The sequence below is a fragment of the Rhodamnia argentea genome, chromosome 9 (assembly GCF_020921035.1).
Source record: "Rhodamnia argentea isolate NSW1041297 chromosome 9, ASM2092103v1, whole genome shotgun sequence".
Taxonomy (NCBI): Eukaryota; Viridiplantae; Streptophyta; class Magnoliopsida; order Myrtales; family Myrtaceae; genus Rhodamnia; species Rhodamnia argentea.
Genome location: NC_063158.1, coordinates 16,027,710 through 16,054,081, shown reverse-complemented (window position 1 = coordinate 16,054,081; position 26,372 = coordinate 16,027,710). Strand labels below are relative to the sequence as shown.

At 39.2% G+C, this 26,372-nt stretch overlaps 3 protein-coding genes across 6 annotated transcripts; 1 reads left to right on the top strand and 2 right to left on the bottom strand.

Moving 5' to 3' along the window:
- The first annotated feature begins 1,558 nt into the window (after positions 1-1,558).
- LOC115726020 (protein NARROW LEAF 1-like) lies at positions 1,559-9,646 on the top strand. Of its 3 annotated transcripts, none has more exons than XM_030655723.2 (6): positions 1,559-1,974; positions 2,449-3,097; positions 3,655-3,798; positions 5,111-5,351; positions 7,899-8,399; positions 8,797-9,646. In XM_030655723.2, exons 2-6 carry the CDS (start codon positions 2,603-2,605, stop codon positions 9,195-9,197), a joined length of 1,782 nt encoding a protein of 593 aa, XP_030511583.1. In that variant the 5' UTR covers positions 1,559-1,974; positions 2,449-2,602; the 3' UTR covers positions 9,198-9,646. The 3 variants fall into 3 exon arrangements, with proteins under 3 accessions (XP_030511583.1, XP_048140946.1, XP_030511584.1); XM_048284989.1 differs by lacking the exon at positions 1,559-1,974 and adding an exon at positions 2,011-2,095; XM_030655724.2 differs by lacking the exon at positions 1,559-1,974 and adding an exon at positions 2,115-2,361.
- Positions 9,647-10,839: 1,193 nt separating this feature from the next.
- On the bottom strand, positions 10,840-14,287 carry LOC115726021 (ribonuclease H2 subunit C). 2 transcript variants are annotated; one of them, XM_030655726.2, is made up of 4 exons: positions 14,055-14,279; positions 13,844-13,936; positions 12,216-12,397; positions 10,840-11,304 (listed from the first exon to the last, which is right to left on the bottom strand). In XM_030655726.2, exons 1-4 carry the CDS (start codon positions 14,212-14,214, stop codon positions 11,230-11,232), a joined length of 510 nt encoding a protein of 169 aa, XP_030511586.1. In that variant the 5' UTR covers positions 14,215-14,279; the 3' UTR covers positions 10,840-11,229. The 2 variants fall into 2 exon arrangements, with proteins under 2 accessions (XP_030511586.1, XP_030511585.1); XM_030655725.2 differs by lacking the exons at positions 10,840-11,304; positions 12,216-12,397 and adding an exon at positions 13,360-13,716 and having other exon boundaries at positions 14,055-14,287.
- Positions 14,288-16,214: 1,927 nt separating this feature from the next.
- LOC115726027 (zinc finger protein ZPR1-like) lies at positions 16,215-26,046 on the bottom strand. Its single transcript, XM_030655734.2, has 16 exons — positions 25,816-26,046; positions 25,616-25,660; positions 25,498-25,538; positions 25,294-25,375; positions 24,745-24,789; positions 24,106-24,162; positions 23,696-23,755; positions 23,482-23,609; positions 23,106-23,376; positions 22,941-23,007; positions 22,203-22,273; positions 22,021-22,110; positions 20,387-20,495; positions 18,880-18,971; positions 17,090-17,195; positions 16,215-16,418 (listed from the first exon to the last, which is right to left on the bottom strand). Exons 1-16 carry the CDS (start codon positions 25,936-25,938, stop codon positions 16,285-16,287), a joined length of 1,521 nt encoding a protein of 506 aa, XP_030511594.1. The 5' UTR covers positions 25,939-26,046; the 3' UTR covers positions 16,215-16,284.
- Positions 26,047-26,372: the final 326 nt, after the last annotated feature.

The window sequence follows — 26,372 nt, the reverse complement described above, 5'->3', positions numbered from 1 at the left end:
TTATCCTCATATGAAAGCATATACTTATTTCTGATCCTAATCACATTCTGCTTCTATTACCCGTCTCTAGCTTATACTTGATTATACAAACTGTGGAGACTATATCAATTGCTTACTATGTCAAATTAATTATCCTCCCAGAGTTAAACAAGCAATGGAATCGATATCAAATCTTTTTACTTGCCTCATTAGCATACTAATAGATAGTGGTGAGGTGCGAGCAGTTGCGAGGGCAATGCAACCTCGCCCTTAGAGCCCTCTTCCTCGCGCACATAAAGGTGAGCTCCAATGACCATTGCCAGCCACAATGACAAAACAAAAAGGAAAAGAAAATAAAAGAAAAATTAAAATTTACTTGAAAATTATGAGAAAAAATTAGAAAAAAAATCATGTCGGTGCCAATGATGCGGGAAAATCGGCGTTTGCATAAGCAATTTATAACCTAAATTGGCTGGATGGATTCAATTAGTACCAATGCTATATGTTTGGGACTAAATTGATCCATTTGAAATATTTAGGATCGAATTGGTATCAATGCGATACATTTAAAACTTTTTTTTTTGTACTTCTCCCCATATTTTAGAAGTGTTACGTGCCTTGTACCTCATCTGTCAAATTTTGGTCAACTCACCATCAATCTAGGTCAACTTAAATGATCTTTTGAAAATGAGCGCAATTCAACTTAAATTTTGTGGGGCACACACTTTGACATGCTCGAAGTTTTTGAAATGTGCATATGTAAAAAGTTAGATTTCAATTTTTTTCTTATCTTGGAATTTTATACACATTTCAGTAGGTAAATAACAAAGTTGCTCAAAGAAAGGATGCTTAACATTGGCAAATCTTACTCGTGTGCTACTGGCCATTGGCCGAACCCGTCACCCCTGCCTCATCAAGTTGCAAGTGGGGAGTCCAAGACCGACAATACTTCTAACACACTATGAGCGATTCTATGTCTTCAGTGAGCTTAAGATGAGCTCGAATAGACAAGTAATAACTTTTGTAATAGTCCGTGAGGTATTTCATGTTGGTTTCTTTTAACCATTCATAAGGTGGATCGGGCTGAGGCAAATTCGCATGACAGATAAGTCGCGTTCGGGGCACGGCCACAATCTAGAGAAACTGCAAGAAACTATTGACTTCATAACTTCATGTGTGCTATAATAGATCAACCAAAAAGTCCAAAGAGAACAAAGAGAACAATGCTCACTTACCTTATCCCCACCTTTTGTGATAAGTGGGGATTGAATTATTAGAGTCGATAAGTGTGCTAGCTTTGGGGAGCAAATATGCATGGGCCCTAATCCTCCCCACCACCAATCTTCCTTTTCCTTTTCCTTTTTTTTTTGTTCCCTTTTTTGGTTTTTCCATGTCTCCCCACCACCAATCGAAATATCAAGTAGCGTCCAAGAAAACCGATCTTTTCTTCCCCCCATCAAAAATCTTCAACTCTCCTTCTCCATAATTGCTAGGCATACAAAACATTGACAAGCACTGAAATGTAAAATCCTTGCATAGCCCAGTCCCTCCATTTGTCTTAGCATCAAAAACTTGTTTTTTTTGTTAATCATTTTCGTAATCAATACAGTAATCTGTTCTCCTGAGAAATTGGGAGTAAATCCCCATGAGAGGCCAAAAGAATGAAAGTTTACAAAGAGGAGAGGGAGAGAGAGGGAGAGAGAGAGATGGGAAAAGGGTCAAATTTAATAAGGAGTGAAGCCCAATAATAAAATAGTTGTCGCAGATCCTAGATATTTCTTATTTATACATATACCAGGCGCCCAAAAGTCCATATTGTTTATGCATTGCCACTTCTCCGAGTCTTCTCAAAAGACTTGACGATCTCTCTCTCTCTCTCTCTCTCTCTCTCTGCAGGCAAATTTTCTCTTTCTATGGACACGAGGACCTCACTCACGGTCGTGGATGCTGCTGCTTCGAGTCCGAGTTCAGAGTCTTCCATTTTTCTTTTTATGGGTGAGTCGTTCTCCTCTCATTTTGTTTGTAAGAGATGAAGACGGGCTCTGCTGATTGTTACGCTGCCGCTTCTTCGATCACCCATTTGCCGGGTTCTTCCTTCGCGCGATTAGCGACCCCAGTGTGATTTCTTGCTCAGTTTGCAGGTTTTGCCTCTGCATTAAGATTTCACATGTTTATCTCTGCTGGGTATTGCGTTATCTCGGTTGATGGCTCTGTCCCTTGTCTGGGTTCTTCTTCTTTATTTGAGCTCTGAAGCGAAAAATTGGAGTTACCCTATATGGAGCTTCTGAAAACTTGCCCCCTCAATCAATGTGATTTTCGAACGCGTAGCTCTGTATTGACTGAATTTGCAGCTTTCAATGGACTTATGCTTTGTTATTGCTGGTATGCTTACACGACTTTGGTAGCGCTTGCTTTGTAGTTGACTCTACAGTTTCTTATCAGAAAGAACTTTCCTCTCTGACTTCGTAGATGAAATCAATATTCGTCTGAAGATGTGAACCTTTTAGGAAAATGTGATTTTGCGGGGCATTAATTAAACTGGAGCTGGAGTATTTTAGTGTGAATTTTGGATATCGGGTGTACTTCTAGCTATTCAGTCCGTATTGTTTGCTAGAGCTGAAATATGGACAGAACAAGACTAGACTTGGCATTTCAGCCATCTGGATCGGCACAGTCGGAGGAGTCAGCTCTAGATTTGGAAAGAAACTACTGCAATCATCAGAATTTGCTGTCTTCAAGTCCATCTCCTCTACAGCCTTTTGCCTCTGGTGGGCAGCTATCTGAAAGTAATGCTGCTTATTTCTCGTGGCCTACTTCGAGCCGTCTGATAGATGCAGCAGAAGATAGGGCAAACTATTTTGGGAACCTTCAAAAAGGGGTGCTTCCTGAAACTTTGGGTCAGTTGCCAATGGGGCAGCAAGCTACAACCTTGCTTGAACTGATGACCATTAGGGCATTCCACAGCAAGATTTTGCGTCGATGTAGTCTCGGGACAGCCATTGGTTTTCGTATTCGACGTGGGGTTCTGACCAATATACCAGCAATTCTAGTCTTCGTTGCCCGAAAAGTTCACAAACAATGGCTCAGCCGTATCCAGTGTCTACCTGCAGCCCTTGAGGTGAAACAAATTGGTCCTTCTCTTCTTTGTTTTGAGCACCAATTTCATTGATCATTAGATGTAACTTTTTTTAATCTACGAGATTTTTTTTAATTTTGAGATCTGAGAATTTGTGAACATGGTAGAACATAAAATGATCTACTTTGTTACTAGATAATCTCAGGGATATGTATTTGACCAAAATAAATCTCTTAGGATATGTAGGTATCCTTATCAAGAAATGACTTGCTTCATCAATCACATGAGAGGGAGGGAGGATTTGAGAAGAAATTTTTAGGCCACTCGTGTTTGAAATTACAAAAGGACATTTGTTTGTTGTGCTTTTGCTGACCTGCTGACAATGTGGTTAGTTTCAGTCTTCCAACTTAAATTGGTCAAAGAGAGTGCAATTAGCATGGCTTAAAAAGCTTTGATGGAATAACTTGAGAACCCTAGCAGAGTAAGCTAAAGGTCTTGAAACATCTACTCTGTCATGGAACATATTTAGCTGGATTAAATATGTGATTTTGGGGCTTATAAACTCTGAGAAGCTGACTACCTTTACAACGGATGTGCAGGGACCAGGAGGTGTATGGTGTGAGGTAGATGTTGTAGAATTTTCTTATTATGGTGCACCAGCTCCTTCTCCAAAAGAGCAGTTATACAATGAGCTTGTAGATGGCTTGCGGGGTAGCGATCCATGTATTGGTTCTGGTTCTCAGGTATCCTGTTAGTCTCCTTTCTTATTTCTCTTACATGACGCGGTAAATGACATGCAATGAACATGATTCTTTTCCAATCAGGTTATGGATAGGCATGAAAATTCTTCTATTGCTAGAATGTTTATGATGTGTAACAGATTCCTAATCATAATACAAATGAATCTATTTCAACGGCCTGCTTTAAGTTTCTCCACTTGCAGTACTGTTTGGAGTCGTCTTAATGTGTTTATGCTTGTACTTCTCTCCATATTAATTCTCAATTCTTACTCAGTAATGGAGGTTGTACAAGGAGAGTACATCATCTTCTCCTGAAAGAGATGAACGAAACAAAGGAAAGAAAAGAGAAGAAAGTATTTTTTTCTGGATTCCAGAAAATAACTGACTAGAAAGTGCTGGAGTAATTGGAATCAACTTGATTTGATGGTGTAGAAATAAATAAGAATTTGGTGAAATATCATGGTTGGAGACTTTCTTCGGGTTTAGCTTCAACTTCAAGTGCATTAAGGTTTTGAGGAAGTGGAATTTGGTTGGGGGACTCCTATAGGCTCTAGTTGAGCTTTGCTTAAGATTGAGAAAATTGAAACATGAGATATAATGAGTAGATAAAATTGCTCCCAATAAATAATAAGTGGCTTTTCTAATTTCACCGTGTGGGTACTGTCTGACTTTTTTTTTAATGAAATCTGTATAATGAGATTCTTTCAAGTTGTCTCCTCATTATAACTATGTTAAGTAGAAAGCCTCATTCTTTAGGGGGCACTTGAAATTTTGGAGAAGATATCATGGGAGTGAGGAGGGGAATCTAGGTCCTTAAATTCTTTTTTCTCGTGATTCATCAGCATTTTGCTGCTAGTATCACCTTTGAAATATTCTCTCTCTCTCTCTCTCTCTCTCTCTCACACACACACAGAGCTGATGATTTTAGTGAAAATATCATTGGAAGCTTTCTACATCATAATCTTTGTCTTTCTTTACTAAGAGCACCGTCGTGACATACATGTTGATATGTTGCTTCAGTCAAATTGATACTTGCTGTTGGTATTGAAGTTAAGAAATTGAAAGTTGCACCATTGGATATTTCAACATTCAAAATGTTGGACTACAAAATATCGGAAGGTGCTGGGGCATCCCCTTTTTCGGGTGGCTAATTTATTAGTCTCCACAGATCTATCTTACATTCTTTTTGAATTTTGGTGTCATGAGCGCACACAGTTCAATATGTTAAAGGCCATATCTCATACCTCTTTTCCCCCTACAGTCAAATTGGTTCGTCTTCTTCTCTAATTCTCTCCTGTGTTTTCAAATGGTTCAGGTTGCAAGTCAAGGGACATATGGAACCCTGGGTGCTATGGTGAGAAGCCGGACTGGTAATCAACAAGTGGGTTTCCTAACAAATCGGCATGTGGCAGTAGATTTGGACTATCCAAATCAGAAAATGTTTCACCCTTTACCACCTAGCCTTGGACCCGGTGTCTATCTTGGTGCTGTTGAGAGGGCTACATCTTTTATAACAGACGATCTATGGTATGGCATATTTGCCGCTAACAATCCAGGTAATACTGGATCCTGGATTGTCATCATCTGGGATGCTACTTACTGAATAAAACTTCGAAGCAATTTTTCATGGAGTCGTACCTTTTTTGTAATTTGATTGTTAATCAAAGTGACTGCCAATTCACAGAGATAGACAAGGATAAATCTTCCTTTGCAGACAGCCTCCTAAGGAGGGACAAAACATGTGAAGCACAGATCTGTAACATTCACATTAGTAGCATTAATCTGATAATAGTCTTCTCAATACCACACTTGTGGCTGCACATTTTCTCATCGGGTGTGATAAGATGTGTATCCTGTATAGGCCTTTACGGAAACAAATAAGGAGAAGAGCTTATGTATCGAGATAAACCGCAGACATGCTGTGGAAGCCACATAAGTTGGCTATGGGAGCAAGACTGATCCTCATAGCTTAATGCGTGGAAGCCACTTTGTCTGGTCTTCTTGTTTACTTCATGTCATAGCTTCATGCAGCAGCTTCTCTGGGTTTACACAACTTGGAAGTTACAGAGTGGAAGTGTGGAGATGGATTAGGTGGATTGGGATGTAGTTTTTCCATCTTCTTGCTTCAAGATTCTTAGTGGAAAGTCTCTGTTGATCTTCTTGGGTATTGGGGTGGTCATTTTCCTTTCGAAAATGTTTCTTTCAAATTGCCCCAAATAACAATGCTTGATTAGTTTTTTGTTTACTGTGGTGAAGACACTTTGAGAAAACTCAGGACTTGGGAGGTTTAGGTGGTCAAAAAATTCTCTTACTCAGCTTTATGTTATAACAGACTATGATCTCTCTCCTGGGGTGGATAAGCCTATATTTGTGCTCGCAGGACAGGCTCTGTCGCCATTATATCCTCATTACTGAAGTTTTATCAGTTCTCAAGTTGAGGGCAAAGAATGAAGTCTCCTTAAAAATTTCTTTGGGATCTTCCTACTCCATTGACAGTTGACTATCTCTGTAGGGTAGCTTGGGAGAAAATTCAGTTTTCACCTTCAGAAACCGAGTATTACTTCGAAAATAGGCGATTCCTCTGTCAAACAGAAGGATCCTATTAGCTGACAAAACAAATCTTTCCTTTTTGTTACATAGGATCCGTGTAGCAGACTCCACTTCAGGGGAATTTGTTCTGTTGCTGCAGCTGTTGTTTGTCGTAGACGTGAATTTTGGACATTTATGCCCATGTCTTTTTTTCTTAAAATACAAATCTTCTATCATCCTTCTGTCTTGTACCTTGAAATGACTGGTGTTTTCCTATGCAAATTGAAGCACCACCATTATAACTGATGTCACATGATCTCCATGTTCTATGCCCTTGCCTGCTCATAGGAGCAAAATTTTGGAGTGTAGTCACTGAAAGCTATATCTTGTGCACTTGACAGTAATACTTATTATGCTGTGCTTCTTTATTCATAAACTATTGGGAACGCCAGAAAATTAAGAACATATATCCAGTAGCCCACAGGGCAAGTTGGACTTCCCCTGTAATTACATCTTATACTATTTATGTATGCTTTCAGCAAAGGTATAACCAGGTCTGTATTTCTTTGTTTCGACTTGTTCAAAGAATTGTAATGAAGGTCGACCCTTAGTAGAAGAGTAGGTTACTTCACCATGACTTTGAGGCCCCAACTTTGAGTCACGAAAACAACCTCTGAGTAAGCAGGGATGAGATTGTGTACATCTGACCATCCCAAGACCCCATGGGAGCCTCGTGCTTTGGGATGCCCCTTCTTTATTCAAAGAGCTGTGATGAATGTCTGAATTTGATTTTTCCAACTGTTCGTACCTCCATTGAGTTTACCCCAGTACTTGATTAAACCTGCCTCACTTATTCCAAATTCACTGTTAGTTTCCACGATGACCATAATATATTCTTTCTCACTAGAACACATAGCTTTCGTGCATAAAAGCTTGTAGTTCTTTCATTTTATGTTCCAGATAGTTAACTACAGGTTTTGTAAAGTTTATGAGAGCTTTTACCTTTTCCTAGACAGGCTAAGCTCCTGTAGTAACAGAAAATTTAGCTCTGTTGGGTATGTTTAGTTCTCAAACTCCATCTTGTTCCAATAACTGGGCAATCATTATTTTTTTTTTTTTGCTATTTTATGTTATTGACTTGTGCTCTATTTACATTTCTTTTAATGTTGGCTTCAAGAATCATAGACATTTAATTACTTATCCTAGATTATCAAATTACATGGAAGAAGCTCAAGCATCTTTGCTTTCTTGGTTTGACACTGGGGCTGCACTTTCAGTCTCTAGATGACTTGTAATCACAAGTTTAAGCAGCAAAATATCTCAATGAGGACCGTATGGATTGTTTCTTTTGACCTATATGCTGTCTTGCTCCGTAATTTTTCCAGGGGTTTTCTTACTCTGATCTTTAATTGAAAGAGAATATAATGAGGGCTTGCTTCACATATTGTTAGATCTCGTGATGTTTAAGTAGGTCATAACTCTTCTTCTCTGAAATGTCTCCTGGTCTTTGCCAAAAGTTTATCTTTTTGGTCCCATTCACTCATAAGCATCAATTTGAATTGGTTCTGTGGCAGAAACATTTGTGCGAGCAGATGGGGCCTTCATTCCCTTTGCTGAGGATTTTAATATGAATAATGTGACTACATCCGTTAGAGGAATTGGTGACGTTGGCGCAGTTAACACTATTGACTTGCAGTCCCCAATCGATAGTCTCATTGGAAGGCAGGTTGTCAAAGTCGGAAGAAGCTCTGGTTTGACCACTGGAACAATCATGGCATATGCCCTTGAATATAATGATGAAAAGGGAATATGTTTCTTCACCGATTTTCTCGTAGTTGGGGAGAACCAGCAGACATTTGATCTTGAAGGTGATAGTGGAAGCCTCATTCTCTTAACTGCTCCCAATGGTGAGAAGCCGCGACCAGTGGGGATCATATGGGGAGGAACGGCTAATCGGGGGCGCCTAAAGTTAAAGGTTGGCCAACCTCCTGAGAATTGGACAAGTGGAGTTGATTTGGGGCGTCTTCTTGATCTTCTTGAGCTCGATCTCATTACAACCAGTGAAGGTCTTCAAGGTCTGTATTATCAGAAAGTTTTCTGAGAAATTTCCTGTTTTACTGTGTTTTTTTTTTTTCTTCTCTCCCATGTCTGACCTTTCTAAAGTTGCTTTTATGTTCCTGAGCATAAGGCATGTTTATAAATCTAGTCAAGTATGAAACTGGTGAAAATTTGCCCCGAATATCCTCATCAGCCTTTTTCTGTGTCCTAGTAAGTCAATTAACTAGTTTTTATGGATCTCTTCAATCATTAACGTATAATTTTTACTAAGCAAACATTCTACACTATTAATCTACTTAACATTCTGTAATATGTTTCTTTGTTTCTCCTCCATTGTTTTCTGAGTTAACATTGCTACTAAACATTCTAATATCTGTTTCTTTGCTTCTTCTTCATTGTTTTCGGCAATTGTAGCTGCAGTATTGGAACAAAGAAATGTTTCTGCAGGAAACGTGGATTCAGCAGTAGGAGAATCCTCTCCTCCTTCTAGGCATCTCTCCAGAGACAAAACCGAAGAAAACATGGAGCCTTTCAGCTTGAACAATCAACAGGGCCCTGTCGAAATCGACACCTGCCAAGGCCTTCGCAGTGAATTTCACATAGAAGATGGGATCGAAGCAACCCCGGGCGTCGAACATCAGTTCATATCGAGCTGGTCTGCAAGATCGCCTCTCCATCGGAGCAACCAACAAGCTAACTCCGAACTCGGGAACCTGTCGGCTTTAGCAAGTAATGCCAACGCGGAGGTCACTGTTTCGTTGCAGCTGGGGGAACCCGAGCTGAAGAGGAGAAAGCAGTCTGATTTTCTAAAGTAACAGAGAACGAGCGCGTATTTTGAAGCCTGGAGAAGATTGATTATCTTGCCTTGGAAAAGCCATATTTTCATTGACTGCGAGTTTCATGTTGGCATCCAAAGGAACAAATGCTCGAATCAAATTCGCTCGGGTGCGTTCTCGAATCTCTCTAGTTCACCGGTTCGAAATCAAGGCTATAGCTATCAGTTCATCAAGGCATAGTAATAATTATGAGCAGCAAGTATTTCGTATTTTAGTGTATAATGTGGCATTGGTGCAGGAAAAGCCATCGGTATAGGTAGAGAAATGGGACAGTACAAAAAGGGGAAATTGGGGGAACATAGCTAATTCTCTTTGATTGGTATTAGTTAGCTGAAAGAGAATAAAATTGTGCTGTATGCAACTCCCCAAGAGGGAGTTATGCAAAGTACTGCAAGTTACATGAGTGATATATTATTTTTCCTTTTGTTGGGTTGGCAATGATAAATGTTTGATTTCTCTTGCTGGTAGCCCTTTTGATCGTGCGTCACTGCCTTTAGTATTGGGTGGGTAGGGGTTGCTTTTTCCTGCTCCATTGTCATATCCAAGCAATTCCGTACTTCACGGATTGCGTTTCAAGTGGAGAATCATAATTTTTGTTTTGTCCTTGAAATCGGATTTTACAAATAGATACGCCGTACGTACAAAGCTAAAAAGTATCAACTTCCACTTCGAATTTTTTTCCCACTCGTGTCGTCCAATTTGGTCTCAACAATCTTCGAATGTGCAGAGTCACTATGATCATGACTACGATTTGACATGCTGACATCATATAGTTTCAATTATTGGTCGAATAACTCCAAATCCAAGATTTCAATTTTAAGTCCATGAAGAAAATGAAGTGTCATTATTATTTTTGTGGGTCGGAGAAGAATAATTAAACGAAGAGAGACGACGATTGGAAGATGGAACGGGAGGACGGTAGGGCAGCAGCTTTAGAGCTGGTGGGGAGCTCAGCCCTCAAAGGTGGTCCGGCCATTGATTGGGAATTGAATAGAGTTTAAGGCTTAAAGTGACTCTTCATTTTTTTTGCGTTCTTTTTTCCTTTTTCGTGCTGGCGTGACATAATGCGGAAGATTAAGCGTCAATTGTTCTCTTTGAAATGGAAAACTAAGTGGAGAATAGGCAAAGAACAGACAGAAAGACGGATGCAAAATGAAGTGACACGATGGGGTTAGGTGGTCTTTTATAATTGCAAATGGATATCCTTCCCCAATTCGATTTGTCCAATTCTTGAGATTCAGGGTTAGTAGCATAATAGACAATACAAGAAGGCTAAGCAAAACTGTGTCCGGATTAATTGGAAAAAGAGACGGAGATTAAAGGGAGAGAAACTTAAAAGTGGAGGATAATACGCGGCAATGGAGAGTAAAGCCCCCCCTGCAAGGAAGAAATAACTGTCCGTACTCGATGTACCAGACTCAACTCAAAAAGATAAAAGTTTCTACGCAGCAAGTTTACGAGACCATCAGGAAATCAAGGAATGGTACAATAGTACCGAAACTAAGAAGATAGGTGCACAAGCATAACGCCGCTTAACGCAAGGATATATCAAGTCCATAGTGGGAGCCGATCAAAGTAGCATCATATTTAGGTGCATGTGCTTCAAAGAGCAACAAAAATCGTCTGTCAACTGATCAAGTCGCTTACCCCAATCGAGTATATAAACCTTTTTGAATGCTTTCATTGACCTTCCTTGCTAGGCTATTAGTTTAATCCAAATGTCCTTTTTACAAAACTATGGTATGATGATTTGGAGTCCACCATCAGGGAATATATGCCACTTTCCAACCACGCAAAACAGCAGACAGAAAGAACTACCTGACCCGAACTTAGGAGTAAAGAGGTAATGATTTGGTGTCATTTACTAAGGACGAACGACATGAGTTGGCAAGGCATTAGGGATCATGAAAAAGTTCGGCAATGGAAGCAGGAAGGCATGAAGGACCTGGATTAGTATCACTCCAAATGTCCAACCTCTCTACCCACGAATGGAGGAGCCAGCGATAATGTTCTAGTTCTCAGCAATTTGAGTTTTCTCTTGGACTGAAGAAGTAGCTAAATCTTCTGCTGTCACTGGCTTGTGAAGCTGCAGCAAACAGATAAATCATTATTTAGAATCAGAGACTAAGAACCATACCGAATAATTAATCAAATCAAATCAATATCCATAGTAGAGCTCCTCCAACACAAGTACATGAGGTTAAAGAACTTAAGATGAAACTCAGCAAACTAGGACAATGTGCTTGTGCATTGATGGGAATCCAGTAGGATCTAGCTGAAAAGCTTCTAGTTGTGATTTACATATCTTCGGGAATCTCCAGCTGGGAAAAAAAAGAGAATAAGATGCAAAGGTCTGTATACTGTATATATCAGCAAACAAGGGGGTAAATTGTCTAGACTCCATTTTCTGCCAAGTTTTAGTGAAGATGGCTGGTTGATTTAAGTTCTTCTTCCAGTACAGTTAGTAGTTTTTTGAAAAAGTGAACAATACCACAAAATCCTTACCAGCATTGTCACTTTACTAGAGTCAATCTTGGTTTTAAGTCCCACCATCATGCAGTTTAATAAAGTAAATGGTACCACAAAATTCTTACCAACACAGTCACTTTACACCAGAGCGAATCTTACAATAAACAAAGATGAACCTTAACTTATGCCTAAAGTCACTTGATGAATTGTTGAGTACGTAAATCAGACCAGTAGCAAGTAAACATCCAAACAAACTTCCCACGTTTCAAATCTGAGCACACGGGGTCCAATACATGTTAAACACCGTAAGTGGAAAAGGTGGAAGCAACCATCGAGACTCCATGTGAAGGGCATTGACACAAAAGAGGTACTTAATATTTATCTGATTAATTAAGAATCATCCAGTGTATCAATATTAGCTAAAACTGCATATTGAACATGAAGAAACCATATTTTGCATCAGAATGGGCTCAGTACTTCATGCAGTACAATTGGGTGTATCACAAACAAGCAGGAGAAGAGAGTTACCGCCTCTGCAACAGATATCCAGTGAAAAGAACGCAAAAATGCATCATCTTGTGATGGAAGACAATCATGGTTCCAATATGTTACGCTACCAAATTTTGCTTTCATCTCCCAAAAGTTCAGGTTCCCTTCAGAGATTTCTGAACCACTTGTTTCACCAATAGTCTTCTTTCCAATGACAAAACCTGCAAGCAAGAAGTTTTCCCTCCATGTTCCATCAGAACTTTTGTTTCTGCCAAACGAATTACATGCATATGTAAAGCAATGACAACTTCAGATAAAACATGGCAGTCTTAGAAGTGCTTTTTAATGATGTGCAATAAGATTATACTTTGCCAATGCAAAGCTCATCTATCCAGTACAAAGCACCCTCAGATACTCCTTTCTCCTTTAATTAGAAACGGGATCATGATATAGGACCATAAATACAGCGGCTGCAAAACATCTATCAAATGAACTAATGAACTACTCTGGCCAAATTACAGCTTAGGCTCCCAACAATGAAACGCCAAATTACAGAAATGGAAGTTCAAAAGAAGAGCAAGTGCAATATGAAAGTGAATAGTCATCAAGTGTGGAAACAAAAGTCAAAAAACTGGATTAAGTCATTGGGATTCACACTGGCAAGAGACCAGGAAACAAAAATTTCTCTTGAAGAAGAGTCATAATTTAACACCACAAACTTGCAATCAACAGAGAAATCATTACAAGGACCAAACGAAAAGAAAAAATAAATTTGCACAAAACCCACCATTGTCATCCCATAACTCATAAATGAACCAATTGAAATCCTGCAATCTTTACAATGTACAAAGACAAAAAGAAAGCACCCACCCTTACCAAAAAAAAAAAAAAAAAAGCACCCACCCACCCTCCCATCCACACACGCACGCACCCCCACACGCACTCCCCCCATGAGTGCCCAAGCATGCACACAAAGATCCCTAATTCCGAAAGACTCGAAGTTTTCTACCCTCTAGATCATCCTAATAACACCCGCAAGTCTCGACCGCCGAGACGAATGGAAAAGCTAAACCATAATAGACAGATGCTTTCCCAGCCTATAGTGAGAACCAGATGGTCGGATGACTCTGCTGCCGCCTTGCAGAGAACACGTCGGTCAGCATTTCGAATGCCTTGTCTATCATAGATCTTCAAATGGTTACATGCCTATCCTGGTTGCTTCCCAAATTATAAAAAACAAAACAACACAATGAAACCCCTTCTAACGGAACTTATCCAGATCAACTTCGAATGAAACAGGTTACTAGTCTCTTACACCCAGTGAAAATGTCAACGTTAATTTTGCGGGAAAGGTCCGAATCAGAAAAGAGACCGCTCTCACAAAGTTCCCCACATGGAAACACGAAATAATGTGCCCCCCAAATATATGGGACAAATGCGAAGGGATTGCAGAAACCATGCAAGTAAGGCGAGCACCATACATAAAAATAAAATGTGAGGATTAGCAAGACAAACATCGACAGTAGGTAGCTACAACAACAACAACAACAACCTGAAAATACACACCTAGAAGATCACTCCAGATATAACTTCTTCGCAATTCTCAAATAAAACAAGAAAAACTCCAACAGGATGACAAATCCAAAAGGCGACAACGGCCAAATTACCGGAATACCCGGGAGGAAGCGGAACAGCGGCGCCTTGCAACTTCCTCCCCCGGAAATAGGCCTCCTGCACTGCCAACCCATCGGCCTCCATCCCTGGAAGCGAACGCAACATCAAAATCGAAGTCAACCCAATCGACACGGACACACGCGCACACACGAGAATGTCAAGAAAACGAGACAGGTTTGGCTCGATCCGCAGGAAGACACGAACCAGTTGGTCTGGGCTTGAAGTACTGAGAAACAGAGCAGGGTCCGTCGTACTTGATGGTGCAGGGGAGAAGGTGCGCGCCGCCGCTCAGATCCACCTCCGGCTCCGGCTCCGGCTCCGTCAAGTCGATTGTGCCCGTCGAACCAATCGGAGAACAATCCATTTTCAGCCCGAATGCTTTGTTTCCTCAAAGCCCTAATTTTGCAGTCCTCCTCTCTTAATTGCGTAGAACCAAATTTTCCCGCGCTCTCTGACGCCGAAATTCTCGCAAAAAGAAGGGGTGGTAATGTTGGGGATACTTGCGGTAACTGATGTGAAGATGTAAAGATGTGAAGTGATCACTAAGGATATGAAGCCTTTGTATATATTCGGTATTTTCTAGAGGAGTGAAATGGGTGGATCGAATCGGATTTGGATAAAGTCGAATATAATCCGATTCATATTGACTCATTTTTATATAATATAAATTTAACGATCCATACTCGACTAGTCCATATTATTCAAATACTTTAATATTTAATCATATATTTAGAAAAATTTGTTTCTTATAAATTTTTGAAAAATAAATATTCCTAAAACATTATGGATAATTTTTATAATCTCTAAAAAAATTAAAATTTTCTTTTTCTTTTTCTTTTTCTTTTTCTTTTTCTTTTTCTCGTTCTTCCTCTTTTCTCCGTCTATCGCCAAGCCTCGGCAACCGACCACAGACAAGGCTCGTCGAATTTTAAGTGAAGCATAAATAAAATTTTTGAATATTTCAAAAATATTGATTTTTTAATAATTCAATTTTTTGATATTTTAATATTTTGTTTTAATTTTTTTTTCTCTTCTTCTTCTTTTTTCCTCCCGGTTGGCCATCACTAGATGTGTTAAATTGGTGGGTCGGGTCGGATTTGGGTTAAGTAGAATACGGTCCAACCCATATTGATCCATTTAACCCACTTTGGCCTATTTTCATACAATAAAAATTTAACAATCCATACCCCGACCCAACCCATACTCGACTCTGTCCATATTATTCAAACACTTCAATATTTAATCATATTTACGAAAACTTATTTCTTATAAATTTTTGAAAAAGATATATTCCTAAAACATTATTGTTAATTTTTAGAATCGCTAAAAAAAATTAAAATCTGTATTTTTTCTTTTCCTTCTTCCTTTTTTCTCCATCCGTCGCCGGGCCTCGACAACCCGCCACAGACACAGCCAATTCCTGTGAGTTCGAGGCTTGTGACAAATGCCTATCGCTAGAAAATGTTGTTATCTTCCTGAAAAATGACTTTTTGAAAAATATTTCAGAATTTTCGCAAAATGTTAGATGCTTCCGGTTATAGACTCCAGGATAGAAGAACAAAAAAAACACGGACGAACTCTTGGTACAAATCTTTCCTTCAGGGGAATTTGTTCTATTGAGGCGTTAGTTTGTCGTAGACGTGAAATTTGGACATTTATGCCCATGTCTTCTTTTCTTAAAATACAAATCTTCTTATCATACTTCTGTCTTATACCTTGAAATAACTGGTGTTTTCCTATGCAAATTGCAGCACCACCATTATAACTGATATCACATGAACTGGTGTTTTCCTATGCAAATTGAAGCACCACCATTATAACTGAAATCACATTATCTCCATGTTCTATGCCCATGCCTGCTCTGGGAGCAAAATTCTTTTGAGCCCGGTCACTGAAATCTTCTTATCCACGTAGAGGACAAAATGATTGCCGGTCTCCCAAACTTTCAAAATCCAATCGAGGAATTTCTAAGCAGATAGATGAAGGGGAAAGATAATGGAAAAGACTGGCTGACGAAAAGACGACAATCGATATCAGGCATAACAAATCGAAAAACATTTTTCTGGCGACAATTTAACGAAGAAGAACATGATCATCAGATTGTTATAGGACAGTTATTACGCAAGTACAGTCACCGCAGCCATCTCCCCATTTTCACCGCAGCGCAAAAGTAAGCAGCCAGTTAAGTAGATACTCATGAGACTCCAGAGTCAGCTGACTTTATCATGGCCAGAAAAAAAAAAAAAGCTACAAATAACTTCATCATGGCATTGAATCAGCACTACGTTACAGAATACAAACCTCGACAGCAGAGCTCAACATACTCCATCCCCCCTAAACTTAGAAGAAAAACAGAGTAAAGGAGGGAAAGAGAAAAAACCAAAGACAGACAGAGAAGCGGTTGCCTGCCAACTAGTAACATTAATATATCAAACTAATGTTGTTCCGCATCTGATCCCTTGCTCAGTTCAGCATTCGATGAGTCATAAGCGGCATCGGCACAAGAAGTGTCCATATCATTCAGACCCAATTCCTCGTTCTGCTCCCATGACCTTTGATACTCCTCAACTGCAAACGAGTCCGGCAAGAATTGTCAGAAGAGAAAAATAGTTCATCTACTAAAAGGAGATAATTACTCAACATGCATCCTCAAAAATTCACTCTATGCTGGAGCACAACTAACACTTCCATCAATGTACTTGTATATCCACTCTTAAGCCTCATTTACTGGTTGAGACATTATATGCAAGTTACCACATATCTCAGACACTGTTGCTTCCTTTTGGGCTAAATATAAACCCTCCCATGGTCAACAGTGGTCAGATGGGCCTGTATCTGCCACTGCCAGGTGTCAAACCTTGTGGTTTCCTTGGTAGGTGACATTCGTGCAAGAAAACTGACTGGATGAGATCAGGTATCTTTTTCCATCAAGACATTACCAATGGGCCATATTGGGAGCTGCAACATTACCACCGTTAGAATTGCCTCTTTACCATGAAGCAGCACCGGCAAATACACCTAAACGGACATATATTCTCCAACAGTCAAGCTTCTACATGGACACATACAGTCCTCAAGCAGCTTGATGGGCAAGTTTTCAAAAATGAGGATAAATCATAAACACCAAATGTAACTTTGCCCATGTAGCCTTCTTTCCCCTTTTTTTCCCCCAGAAACATGTCAATCTTGCGTTCTGATAGTAGTATGACAGGCAAGCTAGTAGGGTAAAACAAACTTACATGTCAACTGATGGTCATCCTCAATATTGTCAGTTATTGGAGCAATGAAAGAATTTGCCAGTCCATCGTCGAGAACCAAACTCCAGTGGTCCTCTAGACTTAAAAGCTGCAGCATATTCAAGCTTCGAGAGTGAATAGAAAATAAACAACTAACTTGAACTTAACCGAAAAAGTCACTAATGTCTGAAGCAGATGGTAAGGTACTTCTTTACATATCGAAGGAAATAGTGAGGGGAAAACTAGCCATTTACTAGCAATCTATTTCTTGCTGACTAAAGCCCTGCTTCATCTGTGCCGTGTGGATATGATTGCAGCTGGTTTATCCAACCCCCACCCACCCAAAAAAAAAAAAAATTAAAGAAGAAGAAAAACACCAATTCGCAAAAGCAAGACTACATGTTATTTTATGCAGAATATGAATTGTAATGTCTAAGGACTTACAATTAAGTTATTGAATAAAGTCAACTTTTCTTTAGCAATGGGAAAAAAGGTGGAAAGGTACACTGAGATTCACCAATCAATGATCTCACAAACTAATCTATATGCGTTCTCAGCAACTCTCTTCTTGCTAAATTCTTGTGTCATACCATAATCCGAAATGATTTTCACATCTAATGTAAGGATTACCAACTGCAATGAATGTAAATTACGTGCAGTAAGTGTTGACTATCAGGACTCAATCACATGAGAAAAGCCTCTAAAGAGTCCCATTTCAAGCTGTAAGTGGACAAGTTCTTATAAATATGTCTGCACAGCAGCCGCCAACTAACATTTGGAAGACTAAACTAAAAGGGATGAATTATAAAGGCCTGCAGTTGGTCCCAACCTCATAGCTAAACCAAAAAGCAACTCCAAGCAACAGGAGATACTTAAGAGCTATCGTATGTGTTCACTACTCAAAGCCAAATCCTAGCAGTGAGAATAGAGTATTTGCAAATCATAATTAGTGTGTTGATCTGTTTCGGGCCTGCAGGGATTGGCTTTTAGTTTTGAATTTTTACTAACATCTCTGTTTTTTGAGGTAACTGGGTAAAAAGTTAACACACATATTGATTGAGGGTTCCTCTATTATAACATTCTAGAAATTATTTTGAGAACTTTGATCACTCTATTCATTGAGTTTTCTTGCATATCTTAACTTGAAGGAGATTCTTGATGATTGTGGAAGTAAGATTTAATAAAAAGTTAAGTTTCATAAGGAGATAATCTATTTGTTTGTTGTGTTTACTCAACTTGCTTTAGCATGGTAGCATTAGAAATCAATTCAGGTTTTTAACTTGTTGTCGGTGCACTAAGGAAAGAAATAAGAAATACTTTCTCCAATTTCTTCTGGATTTTAAGGTTAGGTTGTCTTAAGGAGAGACTAATCCAATACAGGGAATTGAATTTCTCATTATATTGCGGTTGCTGGTGGATAGAATGATGTTATTGGTGAAATAGACTAAATCATTGGTAACTTATAAAGAGCAGACTGACTAACAAATTACCGGTCACTTTTTACTTGCCATCAAAATTTATTACCCATGTTAAATATTTACCATCCACGAAAGGAAATTCCATTTTTGGCAAGCGGTATTTTTGGAATCTGCTCCATCTCATCATGGCACTTCCAACACTCAACTAATTGCGCAGTCCTATCAGTAAATAAGTTAAATCAAAATAACAATACATAAAAAGAACGTAGGAAAAAAGGAAAGATGCAACACGGGATGACAGATCATTATGAAGGAAGGCATGTCTAAACAATCCTTCAACCTATTTTAAGTTTTTCCTTTGCAATCATACTTTACCTTCCGTAGTCTCTCCTTAAAGTCTTTCCACTTTGCTCTCTTGTGATCATCAAGACTGTCTCCAAAAGTAAATCCATGCACCCTCTCAAGGTCTACAGTCATAGGAATGTTCACTTCAGTTAAAAAAATTACCTAATTGCAAACATACTACTGACTAGAATACATACAAAACAAGAAATGCTCTGGGAGTAATCTGTTTAGAAATCTTATATAACTTCTCACTTGAAGTGGAACCTACAAATAAACTATAAATGCACACAAGACAATCAATTCGTGCTACTTAAAGTTTCCAGTTTTCTATGTATCCCTTAACATAATCCTTCCCTCCAATTCTTCAAAGAGACAAACATGTTGAATTGAAAATGCAAAAAGGAAATATTACTCAGATAAGACACATCTTATACTGAGATTTTAAAATCAGCTTGAGATCCCATGAAATTCCATGACTGAAATCATATCATCCCTACTCTTAAAGTTCTTTAAATTCCCATATCTACGTTAGAGAGAAAAAAAAAAAAACTGTTGCAACTATTATCCCAAGTAATTAAACTTGTCGACTTGTGTTGATTAGATGCACAGCATAGGTTTGATAGCACATAACACCAAATGCAAATAATTTCATGTTTGGGCCACCTAGCTGAGCTTTGGCTTGCTTCTTACTTGGACCATGAGGTAAGAGGAGTATTAAAGGGCCGAGATTCTCCTATCTGAGATGGGTTTCCTCATCATATTAAAAAAAAGAAAAAAAGAAAAGGGCCTACACGTTAAAGCTAATACAATCTATTCCAGTTCCTTGACTCAAAAACTTAATTGAACTTACGGAACATTTTGTAATAGAATATAAGAGTGATTTTAACAACATAGTCACTTGGTAAAAATGATTATAAAATTGCAGCCCAGCAAACGCATTTCCATTCTCACAAGCAAGTAAAAATCTTTTCTGTGAGTGAAATATTTTATAATAAGTTTCCAAGAACTCTCCTGAAAGAACAGCTAATTCCTATCGCAGAACATAAAGATGTGCACCCAAAAGAAGCCAAATATTTGCAAAAGTAGTAAAGAATCATGAGATAAAATGACCCAGCTCAATTGACGTCAAGGAGAACATCACTCAATTAACTTGCACCGAAGTCCGACTCAAGAGTCAGGCACTAGCCCAACAGTGCAGAATCAACGATGAAATTATCTCAGTTTCGATACCACCAGTAATCATCGCTTGACACTCATTTTTAACGGGCTAGGAAAGCATCGTTCGAGCAAACACAAACTCGACTATAAGGCATTAATTGTTAACTCTGTTTCACTTCACCAATGGCCATTACAACTGATTCACATTAAGATTTCCAACCAGGCATAAGCATCATTTATGTTCAGTTTCACAGCATGCAACTAAACATAAAAAATACTTCGTGTGTTTCAGACCTATCTTTGGGCTCACTCAATTCTATTTACAGTCACAGGACAAGTACGTGATCTAATGATAAAAGAGAACAGTATGAATACTCACTTTCACTTATCTTGGAGATCAATCCTTCGACAGTGGTAACAACTCCACCTAAAGTGCCACTCGTAAGCTCCAACTCAAGCTCTGGAAGTCTCACACTGGCAGTATCAGACTACAGATATTCCCAAAGTCGCCAATCAGATGAGATTTTATGACTTTCAAGTACAGGAAACATCTTTCAGCTCTCATGTATCAATTCTAGAAATATTGATTATGCTTTGCCACATACTCCTCGATTATGTCTATAGCAGTCACACAACATCATAAAACAAATCAAGGATAACAAAATCTTCTTTCCTACAGAGTCAATCTACAATAAAGGAGTTCTGTTGGCAATAACTCATATGATTTTTTCATTTCATTATCTTCCTAAAAATTCCTATTCCTTCTCTCTCTGATCTTGGGCACCAACTATTGCCTTCATTGGAATTTCCTTCCTTCAGTAATTCTGAAGGCCAAAGAAAAGAAGAGTAACCATACTCTCGCCATTCCCACTTTGCGGTAGAAACCTTATGGAAAAATTTGTTCCGCATCATACTGTGATTGAGACAGTAAAAGTATGAACAAATAATAAGATGCTGTCCGAGTGTAAGGCAAGAAGTGACTAACACGGAGAGAAGGAATGAAAGGTCAAGGTTAAAAAACCAGGAAGCCAATCGATAACAGAAAATTAATAAGAAAACGTGAAACTTCGATGAGAGCAGAAATTAAAGATGAATGTGAAAGCCAATGTGTACTCTAGTCGAATAGGAAGCAGGAGACAAAAGCAGCATTTATTTCATAACAGCTGCTGTCTGAGGCTGGAAAACGACAGATGAGAATGAAGGCCACCAGCACTAAAGAGGGCAAAAGACTTCAATACAGAAAGGACTGAGAAGATGAAAAAATTATTACCCCAGAAAAAACAACAATCCAGAAGACCAAAAAAAAGGGGGGCAAGAGGTAGAAGTTTCGATTAATTATTTGATAAATATCTCAGGTAGAAACAGCAGTGTGACACACTTGATGTAATGAAAAGTGGAGTCCTGTCACCTGAAATTGAGTCTCTGTAAACTTATCAGGACTGCTCTGAAACTAAAAGGAGAAATCCAGGAAAGCATTATACAGAACTTGAATGTAATGCGATATTACAACATCCAAAAACTGTTTTAACTTTATGGTGGGCGAAAATACAGTTCTTTCTCTTTGAAATCTACAAGCTCAGGGCAGATGCAGCTGAAGGTAACAGAGGAGAACTCGCACTACATTGTCACAGACAGAGAACAAATGACAAGGAATCAGAGACAACGGAGCCATGATTTTGCAAGACAGTATCGTGCTGTCAATAACTGAGAAGATAGAAATTTGACTTTCGTACAGCTACCTACTTCCTTAAACCAGTTCTGACCACCATAACAAATTAGAGGTCCCGCACAATGCATTATTTGAAATGATGTAGCTACTGTTGACACAATGGACAGGGTGACAGAATCTAGGAAACAACCTTTCAATGGGGTATGAGCTCATTTTGATGTTAACATTGAAGTTCATTACTGAATTAAATCAGCACAAGCAGGAGGCAGTTGGGAATACGTGGAACTACAAACTAATAACAAGATAAGATTAACATAAATTGCTTGCAAGAATATCATCCAAACCTTTATAACATCACGGCTTAAATCTTCAGTATTCTTCACAAAAAGAGATATTCTCTTTCCCTTCTCAGGAATTCGCCCACCAGGCTTCAACTGCAAGATGAAATATTAATGTTGACAAGCTGCTGGATAAATAAAGGATAAGGTACATGGACTATGAAGAAGCTACATGAACAACTGCAAACCTCTGAATTACGATAACCACAAGCATCGCATGTCGACGCCATCACAATTACTTCTTGAAAGTATGGGATATCTGCATGACTTAAGCTCAACAAATATGTATTCTGAAAACTGTATCTAAAGCTCCACAAATAAAAGCACTAACACCATTCAGAACACACATACCCTATTAATAATAATATATAATCCTAAAGTTCCAATCTGTCCCCGAGTCTTCTTAGGATTTTCCCAATGGATATTTGGTTTTCTGCCCAGAGAGATCTCCCCCTCCTGCTTCTTTTTACTTTCAAAGATATATTAGCATGTCATCTAAAGAAGAAACCTAATCCTTGTCCTGCTAACTTATATCTAATATAACAGACACCATGGTTACGTCAAATAATTTCAAGCATGAAGGATGAGATTCATCAATCAATCCCACATTAAACAATTACACTTTTTTACTGTTACTTAGCACAAAGCTAAAAAACAGGATGGAGCCAATATGCGATTGAGATAAAAAAGTACACTTGTTTACTTTTACTTAGCGTATATTCTAAAAATAGGATGGAGCCAATACGCAGTTGAAATATCTACTAAAACCATAACGCTGTAAACCAGAAGAAAAGCTCTCCCAAGTCAGAAATATGAATGTCCTATACATTTACTCATCCAAAACATAAAACAACAGATGTATACTAGAATATACACAATTCAATTGACAAAACTATCACCAAGGGTCATAGAATTGAAAAGGATACTGGTGACGAACATTCGAGTTTCACACTTAGCAGCACAAGCTCCACAAGTCGAAGGGAAAGTCATAACCTATTAATAGGGAGATCCATGAGCAATTATCTGGAGCAATAGCAAAATTGCCAGCATGGTCACAAAGCTTCTTTTCCAAAATTGGCAAAATCACTTACTTCTTCAGGTGCAGAGTAACGAAACATAACTTCAGCAATCTCTGCACTATTACCCTGAGCAATAGCACGATGAGCGGCCGCTGCTCCAACTGCACCATGCGGTTCTCTTCTTCTTGGTTCTGGAACAACACTTTGCACTTCCTCTGCTGTCACTCCATCACCAACTTCTCTACACTGTGCAGGGTCGACAAGGTACCCTAATAAAGCTTGTTGTTCTGGCGTCCGCTCATAAAACTTGATAGTGAGTGAGGGATCAGGGGATGGGGCAAAACTGTTGCATGTTAATATGTTTGTTTAGATGGCCTGAAGAATTTATAAGTATCAATTATATAGTATCATTCATGAACTACCCAATTGAGGCCAGATAATTCCTTACGGGTTCTCAATGAAGCTGTTTCCAGCGGGATCATCCAAGATGAAGGTAAATGGACAATCTGCTGAGGCACAAGCTTTCAGTTTTAATAAGAACTGATCAATCGCTTCAGCTGTCTGCGGGTCCACTTTCTGGAAAGAGGGTGTTTGATATACTGAGCGACAATCCACACAAGTAATACAGGAAAAACTACTGGGACTAAAGTTTTAACAGGAACCTTGCGTTCTTCTTGGAGGGCCTGCAGTTCTTCTGTGGCTCGTACCAATATCCCTTCAACCTATCCCCGTAAGATCAGAGGAGATATTATTAGAACAACAGCAGGTGATTAAAAGTAAGTAAGAATAGAGATGAAAATGCCGCATTTTGCAGACATCTGAAGCAGAGGCTGCCTATGCATCCTTAAAACTATTACACAAGCAAATCCAGAAAACCCAAGATTTTCAGGATATCAATGAACTTAATGAACTAGTGCAGGAAAACCCAGAAAGACATCCAACTATCGGCCACCTAACAGATTTAAAAAGTCTCTGAGGAAAAAAAAAAACAAAGGAAGGTGCAAAGCATCAGATACAAACAAAAGAAGAATGACTAATCACAAATTGAAAGAAAGAAAGGTTGAAGGGCTACCGTAGACAAGGATCCCCTTTGAGCCTCAGGAGGAATTTCGAAATCCAATTCAGGAATCTGCAGTAACAAGGCTAGCTTAATTAAACTCCCGATTGCATGCAGTCATAAAATTATCCAATCAGTATATTTGAATCAAGAGAATCTAAATGTAGTTGTCAAGGAATTCAAAAGCACAAAATAGTCAAAATTGCTCAGAGGTAGATGAATACATTGTGTGACAACTAACTTCTGCAAGTTCAACAGAGCTAATAAAAGAGTCCTCATTCCAACAGCCATAAAGGTTCATGCTGAGCAGCAGTTTCAAGAAAAAATTTCAATTAACTAGACAAACTGCCTCATAACAGTTTATAATGCAGAGATAGCACACTGACTACTTTGGCATGACATTTTCCAAAAACATGGCCCAGTAGCGCATGCCATTTGCCATTCACCAAACGAGTTATGCATCATCACGATAGAGCCACTTGAATCCAAACAAGTTTACACATCACTATGCTCAACTAGCCAGCATGCAACTTAACCTACAGTAACATCAAATTACTGAAGCAAGACTGGGCTGCTCTTTATTTTCTTTTTGGGTAGGGGAGAGCCAATAAAGGGGAAGACCGGTATTTCCTAATAGATTACACATTGAAATACCTTGATAGTGGCAGATTCAGATTTCACAACTTGCCGGTTGAATATCTGCATTCATAAAGCGTCTATAATAAGTACATGAAAAAAGTCCACAGGATGATCTTCACTCCACCTTCATCAAGAGAGATAATAAGCACCAGCATTCTCAAAACAGGGAACCGCAACCACAAACTAGATACTACCTCATTAAAACCAATGCACTGCATGCGTAAGATGAGAAACAACAAGAAATCCAACATAATCTCTTTCCGCACAATGCAAAATTAGAAGTCGCAAATGAGTCAACAGCAAAAAAAAAAAAAAAAAGGGATGCACACTGCGAAACTAGAAGTCACCAAGGTATAATCAACAAAAAGAGACGGTATCCAAACGACCAGACGGAATATCAGCAGTGGCGGCAGTTTCATTAACAGATTTAAGAAACTTTTACTTCGTTCTTGCAAGACAAACAAAAAGGAACTAATAGAGAGAACAACAAAAATCAAGATGCACAGTATATTTTAGAAGACTGCTGCGAAAAGCAATGAATCCACATAGAAATGCGAGCTCAACCTTCTGGTCGCCTGTAGGAACCTGCAACGTGTAGCAACATCCCCGAGGTTGGATCTCGCCAGCAAACTGAACTTCATTGTTCCTGCGACAACAAGGGCTCAAAACAAAAGAAACCCAAAAAAAAGAGAAGAAAAAACGCCGCCATTTGCACAAACACCGCAGTCGCCAAAGAAGAGGAAGAAGAAGAAAGAGAAGTTAATTTACCTCTCACCGCAGTGTGGGCATTCGAAAGCCGACAGCAAGACCTGCAAGAGCGGGAGGAATTCAGATGAAAAACCAACGATCATCCGCAAACCTATCGGAACAAAACATGGAAGGGTACCTTCCTAAAGTGAGGAATCAACGTAAGCAGAAATCTCGTCACTCCCTGCGGACCAAAACAAACGATCATTCAGCGAAAGCCTCAAGACATAGAGAGCATAGCAATTCGACATCCCAACGCCAGTTCGCATTCAATGTCGCATGACAGGAGCAATCGCCAACCACACATCGCGTCAGAGAGAAAGAAAGAGGGGGGGTTACGTTTTCGTGGCAGCGCATGCAGAGGCTCTCGACCTGGTAGAGAGGGGCGTCGGCGTCGTCGGTGGAGATAGCTTCCACGACCGACCTCACATCAATCTGCTCCTTCGCGTCGGTCGCGTCCATGTCTTCTTCTGAGTTTTCGCTCGTACAGAGGGAGAGGAAGGAGGAGGAGGCCTTAAACGGTCGTAGGGTTGGGTTTCGGAGCTGGTGGGGTTGCTGCGGGGCCCACTAGAGAACTCTCCAGTCCGCTCTAGATTGTGCTATTTTATTTCGCGCATTAAGTTTCGAACCGATGCGTGGAATGTGGACGAATATTAGCGTGTATACTTTCTATACTATTGGTAAATTCGCACCGTAGGGTAAGCAAAGCATTGTAGAATAAAAGGAATAATCTGCATTTGGTTGTCACGATATAAATCAAGATAAGATATACATTATCTTATCTTGTGTTTGGCAATTACCCAGAATAGGATAAAAGAGAGGATATAGGGAATTTAACCAAGATAAATAAAAAAAAAAAATTTTTGAGAGAAATGGGTGAGACAGATCAGAATAGG

What these genes read in the sequence shown, in the direction of transcription:
- LOC115726020 (XM_030655723.2), top strand. Translation starts at nt 2,603, where the DNA reads ATGGACAGAACAAGACTAGACTTGGCATTTCAGCCATCTGGATCGGCA. An exon ending in GTATTGGTTCTGGTTCTCAG is followed by an intron (nt 3,799 to 5,110) that starts GTATCCTGTTAG and finishes CAAATGGTTCAG; the next exon opens with GTTGCAAGTCAAGGGACATA. An exon ending in ATTTGCCGCTAACAATCCAG is followed by an intron (nt 5,352 to 7,898) that starts GTAATACTGGAT and finishes GTTCTGTGGCAG; the next exon opens with AAACATTTGTGCGAGCAGAT.
- LOC115726021 (XM_030655725.2), bottom strand. Translation starts at nt 14,214, where the DNA reads ATGGATTGTTCTCCGATTGGTTCGACGGGCACAATCGACTTGACGGAG. An exon ending in CTTCAAGCCCAGACCAACTG is followed by an intron (nt 13,937 to 14,054) that starts GTTCGTGTCTTC and finishes GTTCGCTTCCAG; the next exon opens with GGATGGAGGCCGATGGGTTG. An exon ending in GCTTCCTCCCGGGTATTCCG is followed by an intron (nt 13,717 to 13,843) that starts GTAATTTGGCCG and finishes GTTGTTGTTGTT; the next exon opens with GTTGTTGTAGCTACCTACTG.
- LOC115726027 (XM_030655734.2), bottom strand. Translation starts at nt 25,938, where the DNA reads ATGGACGCGACCGACGCGAAGGAGCAGATTGATGTGAGGTCGGTCGTG. An exon ending in TGCCCACACTGCGGTGAGAG is followed by an intron (nt 25,376 to 25,497) that starts GTAAATTAACTT and finishes TTGTTGTCGCAG; the next exon opens with GAACAATGAAGTTCAGTTTG. An exon ending in CTGAATCTGCCACTATCAAG is followed by an intron (nt 24,163 to 24,744) that starts GTATTTCAATGT and finishes TTGTTACTGCAG; the next exon opens with ATTCCTGAATTGGATTTCGA.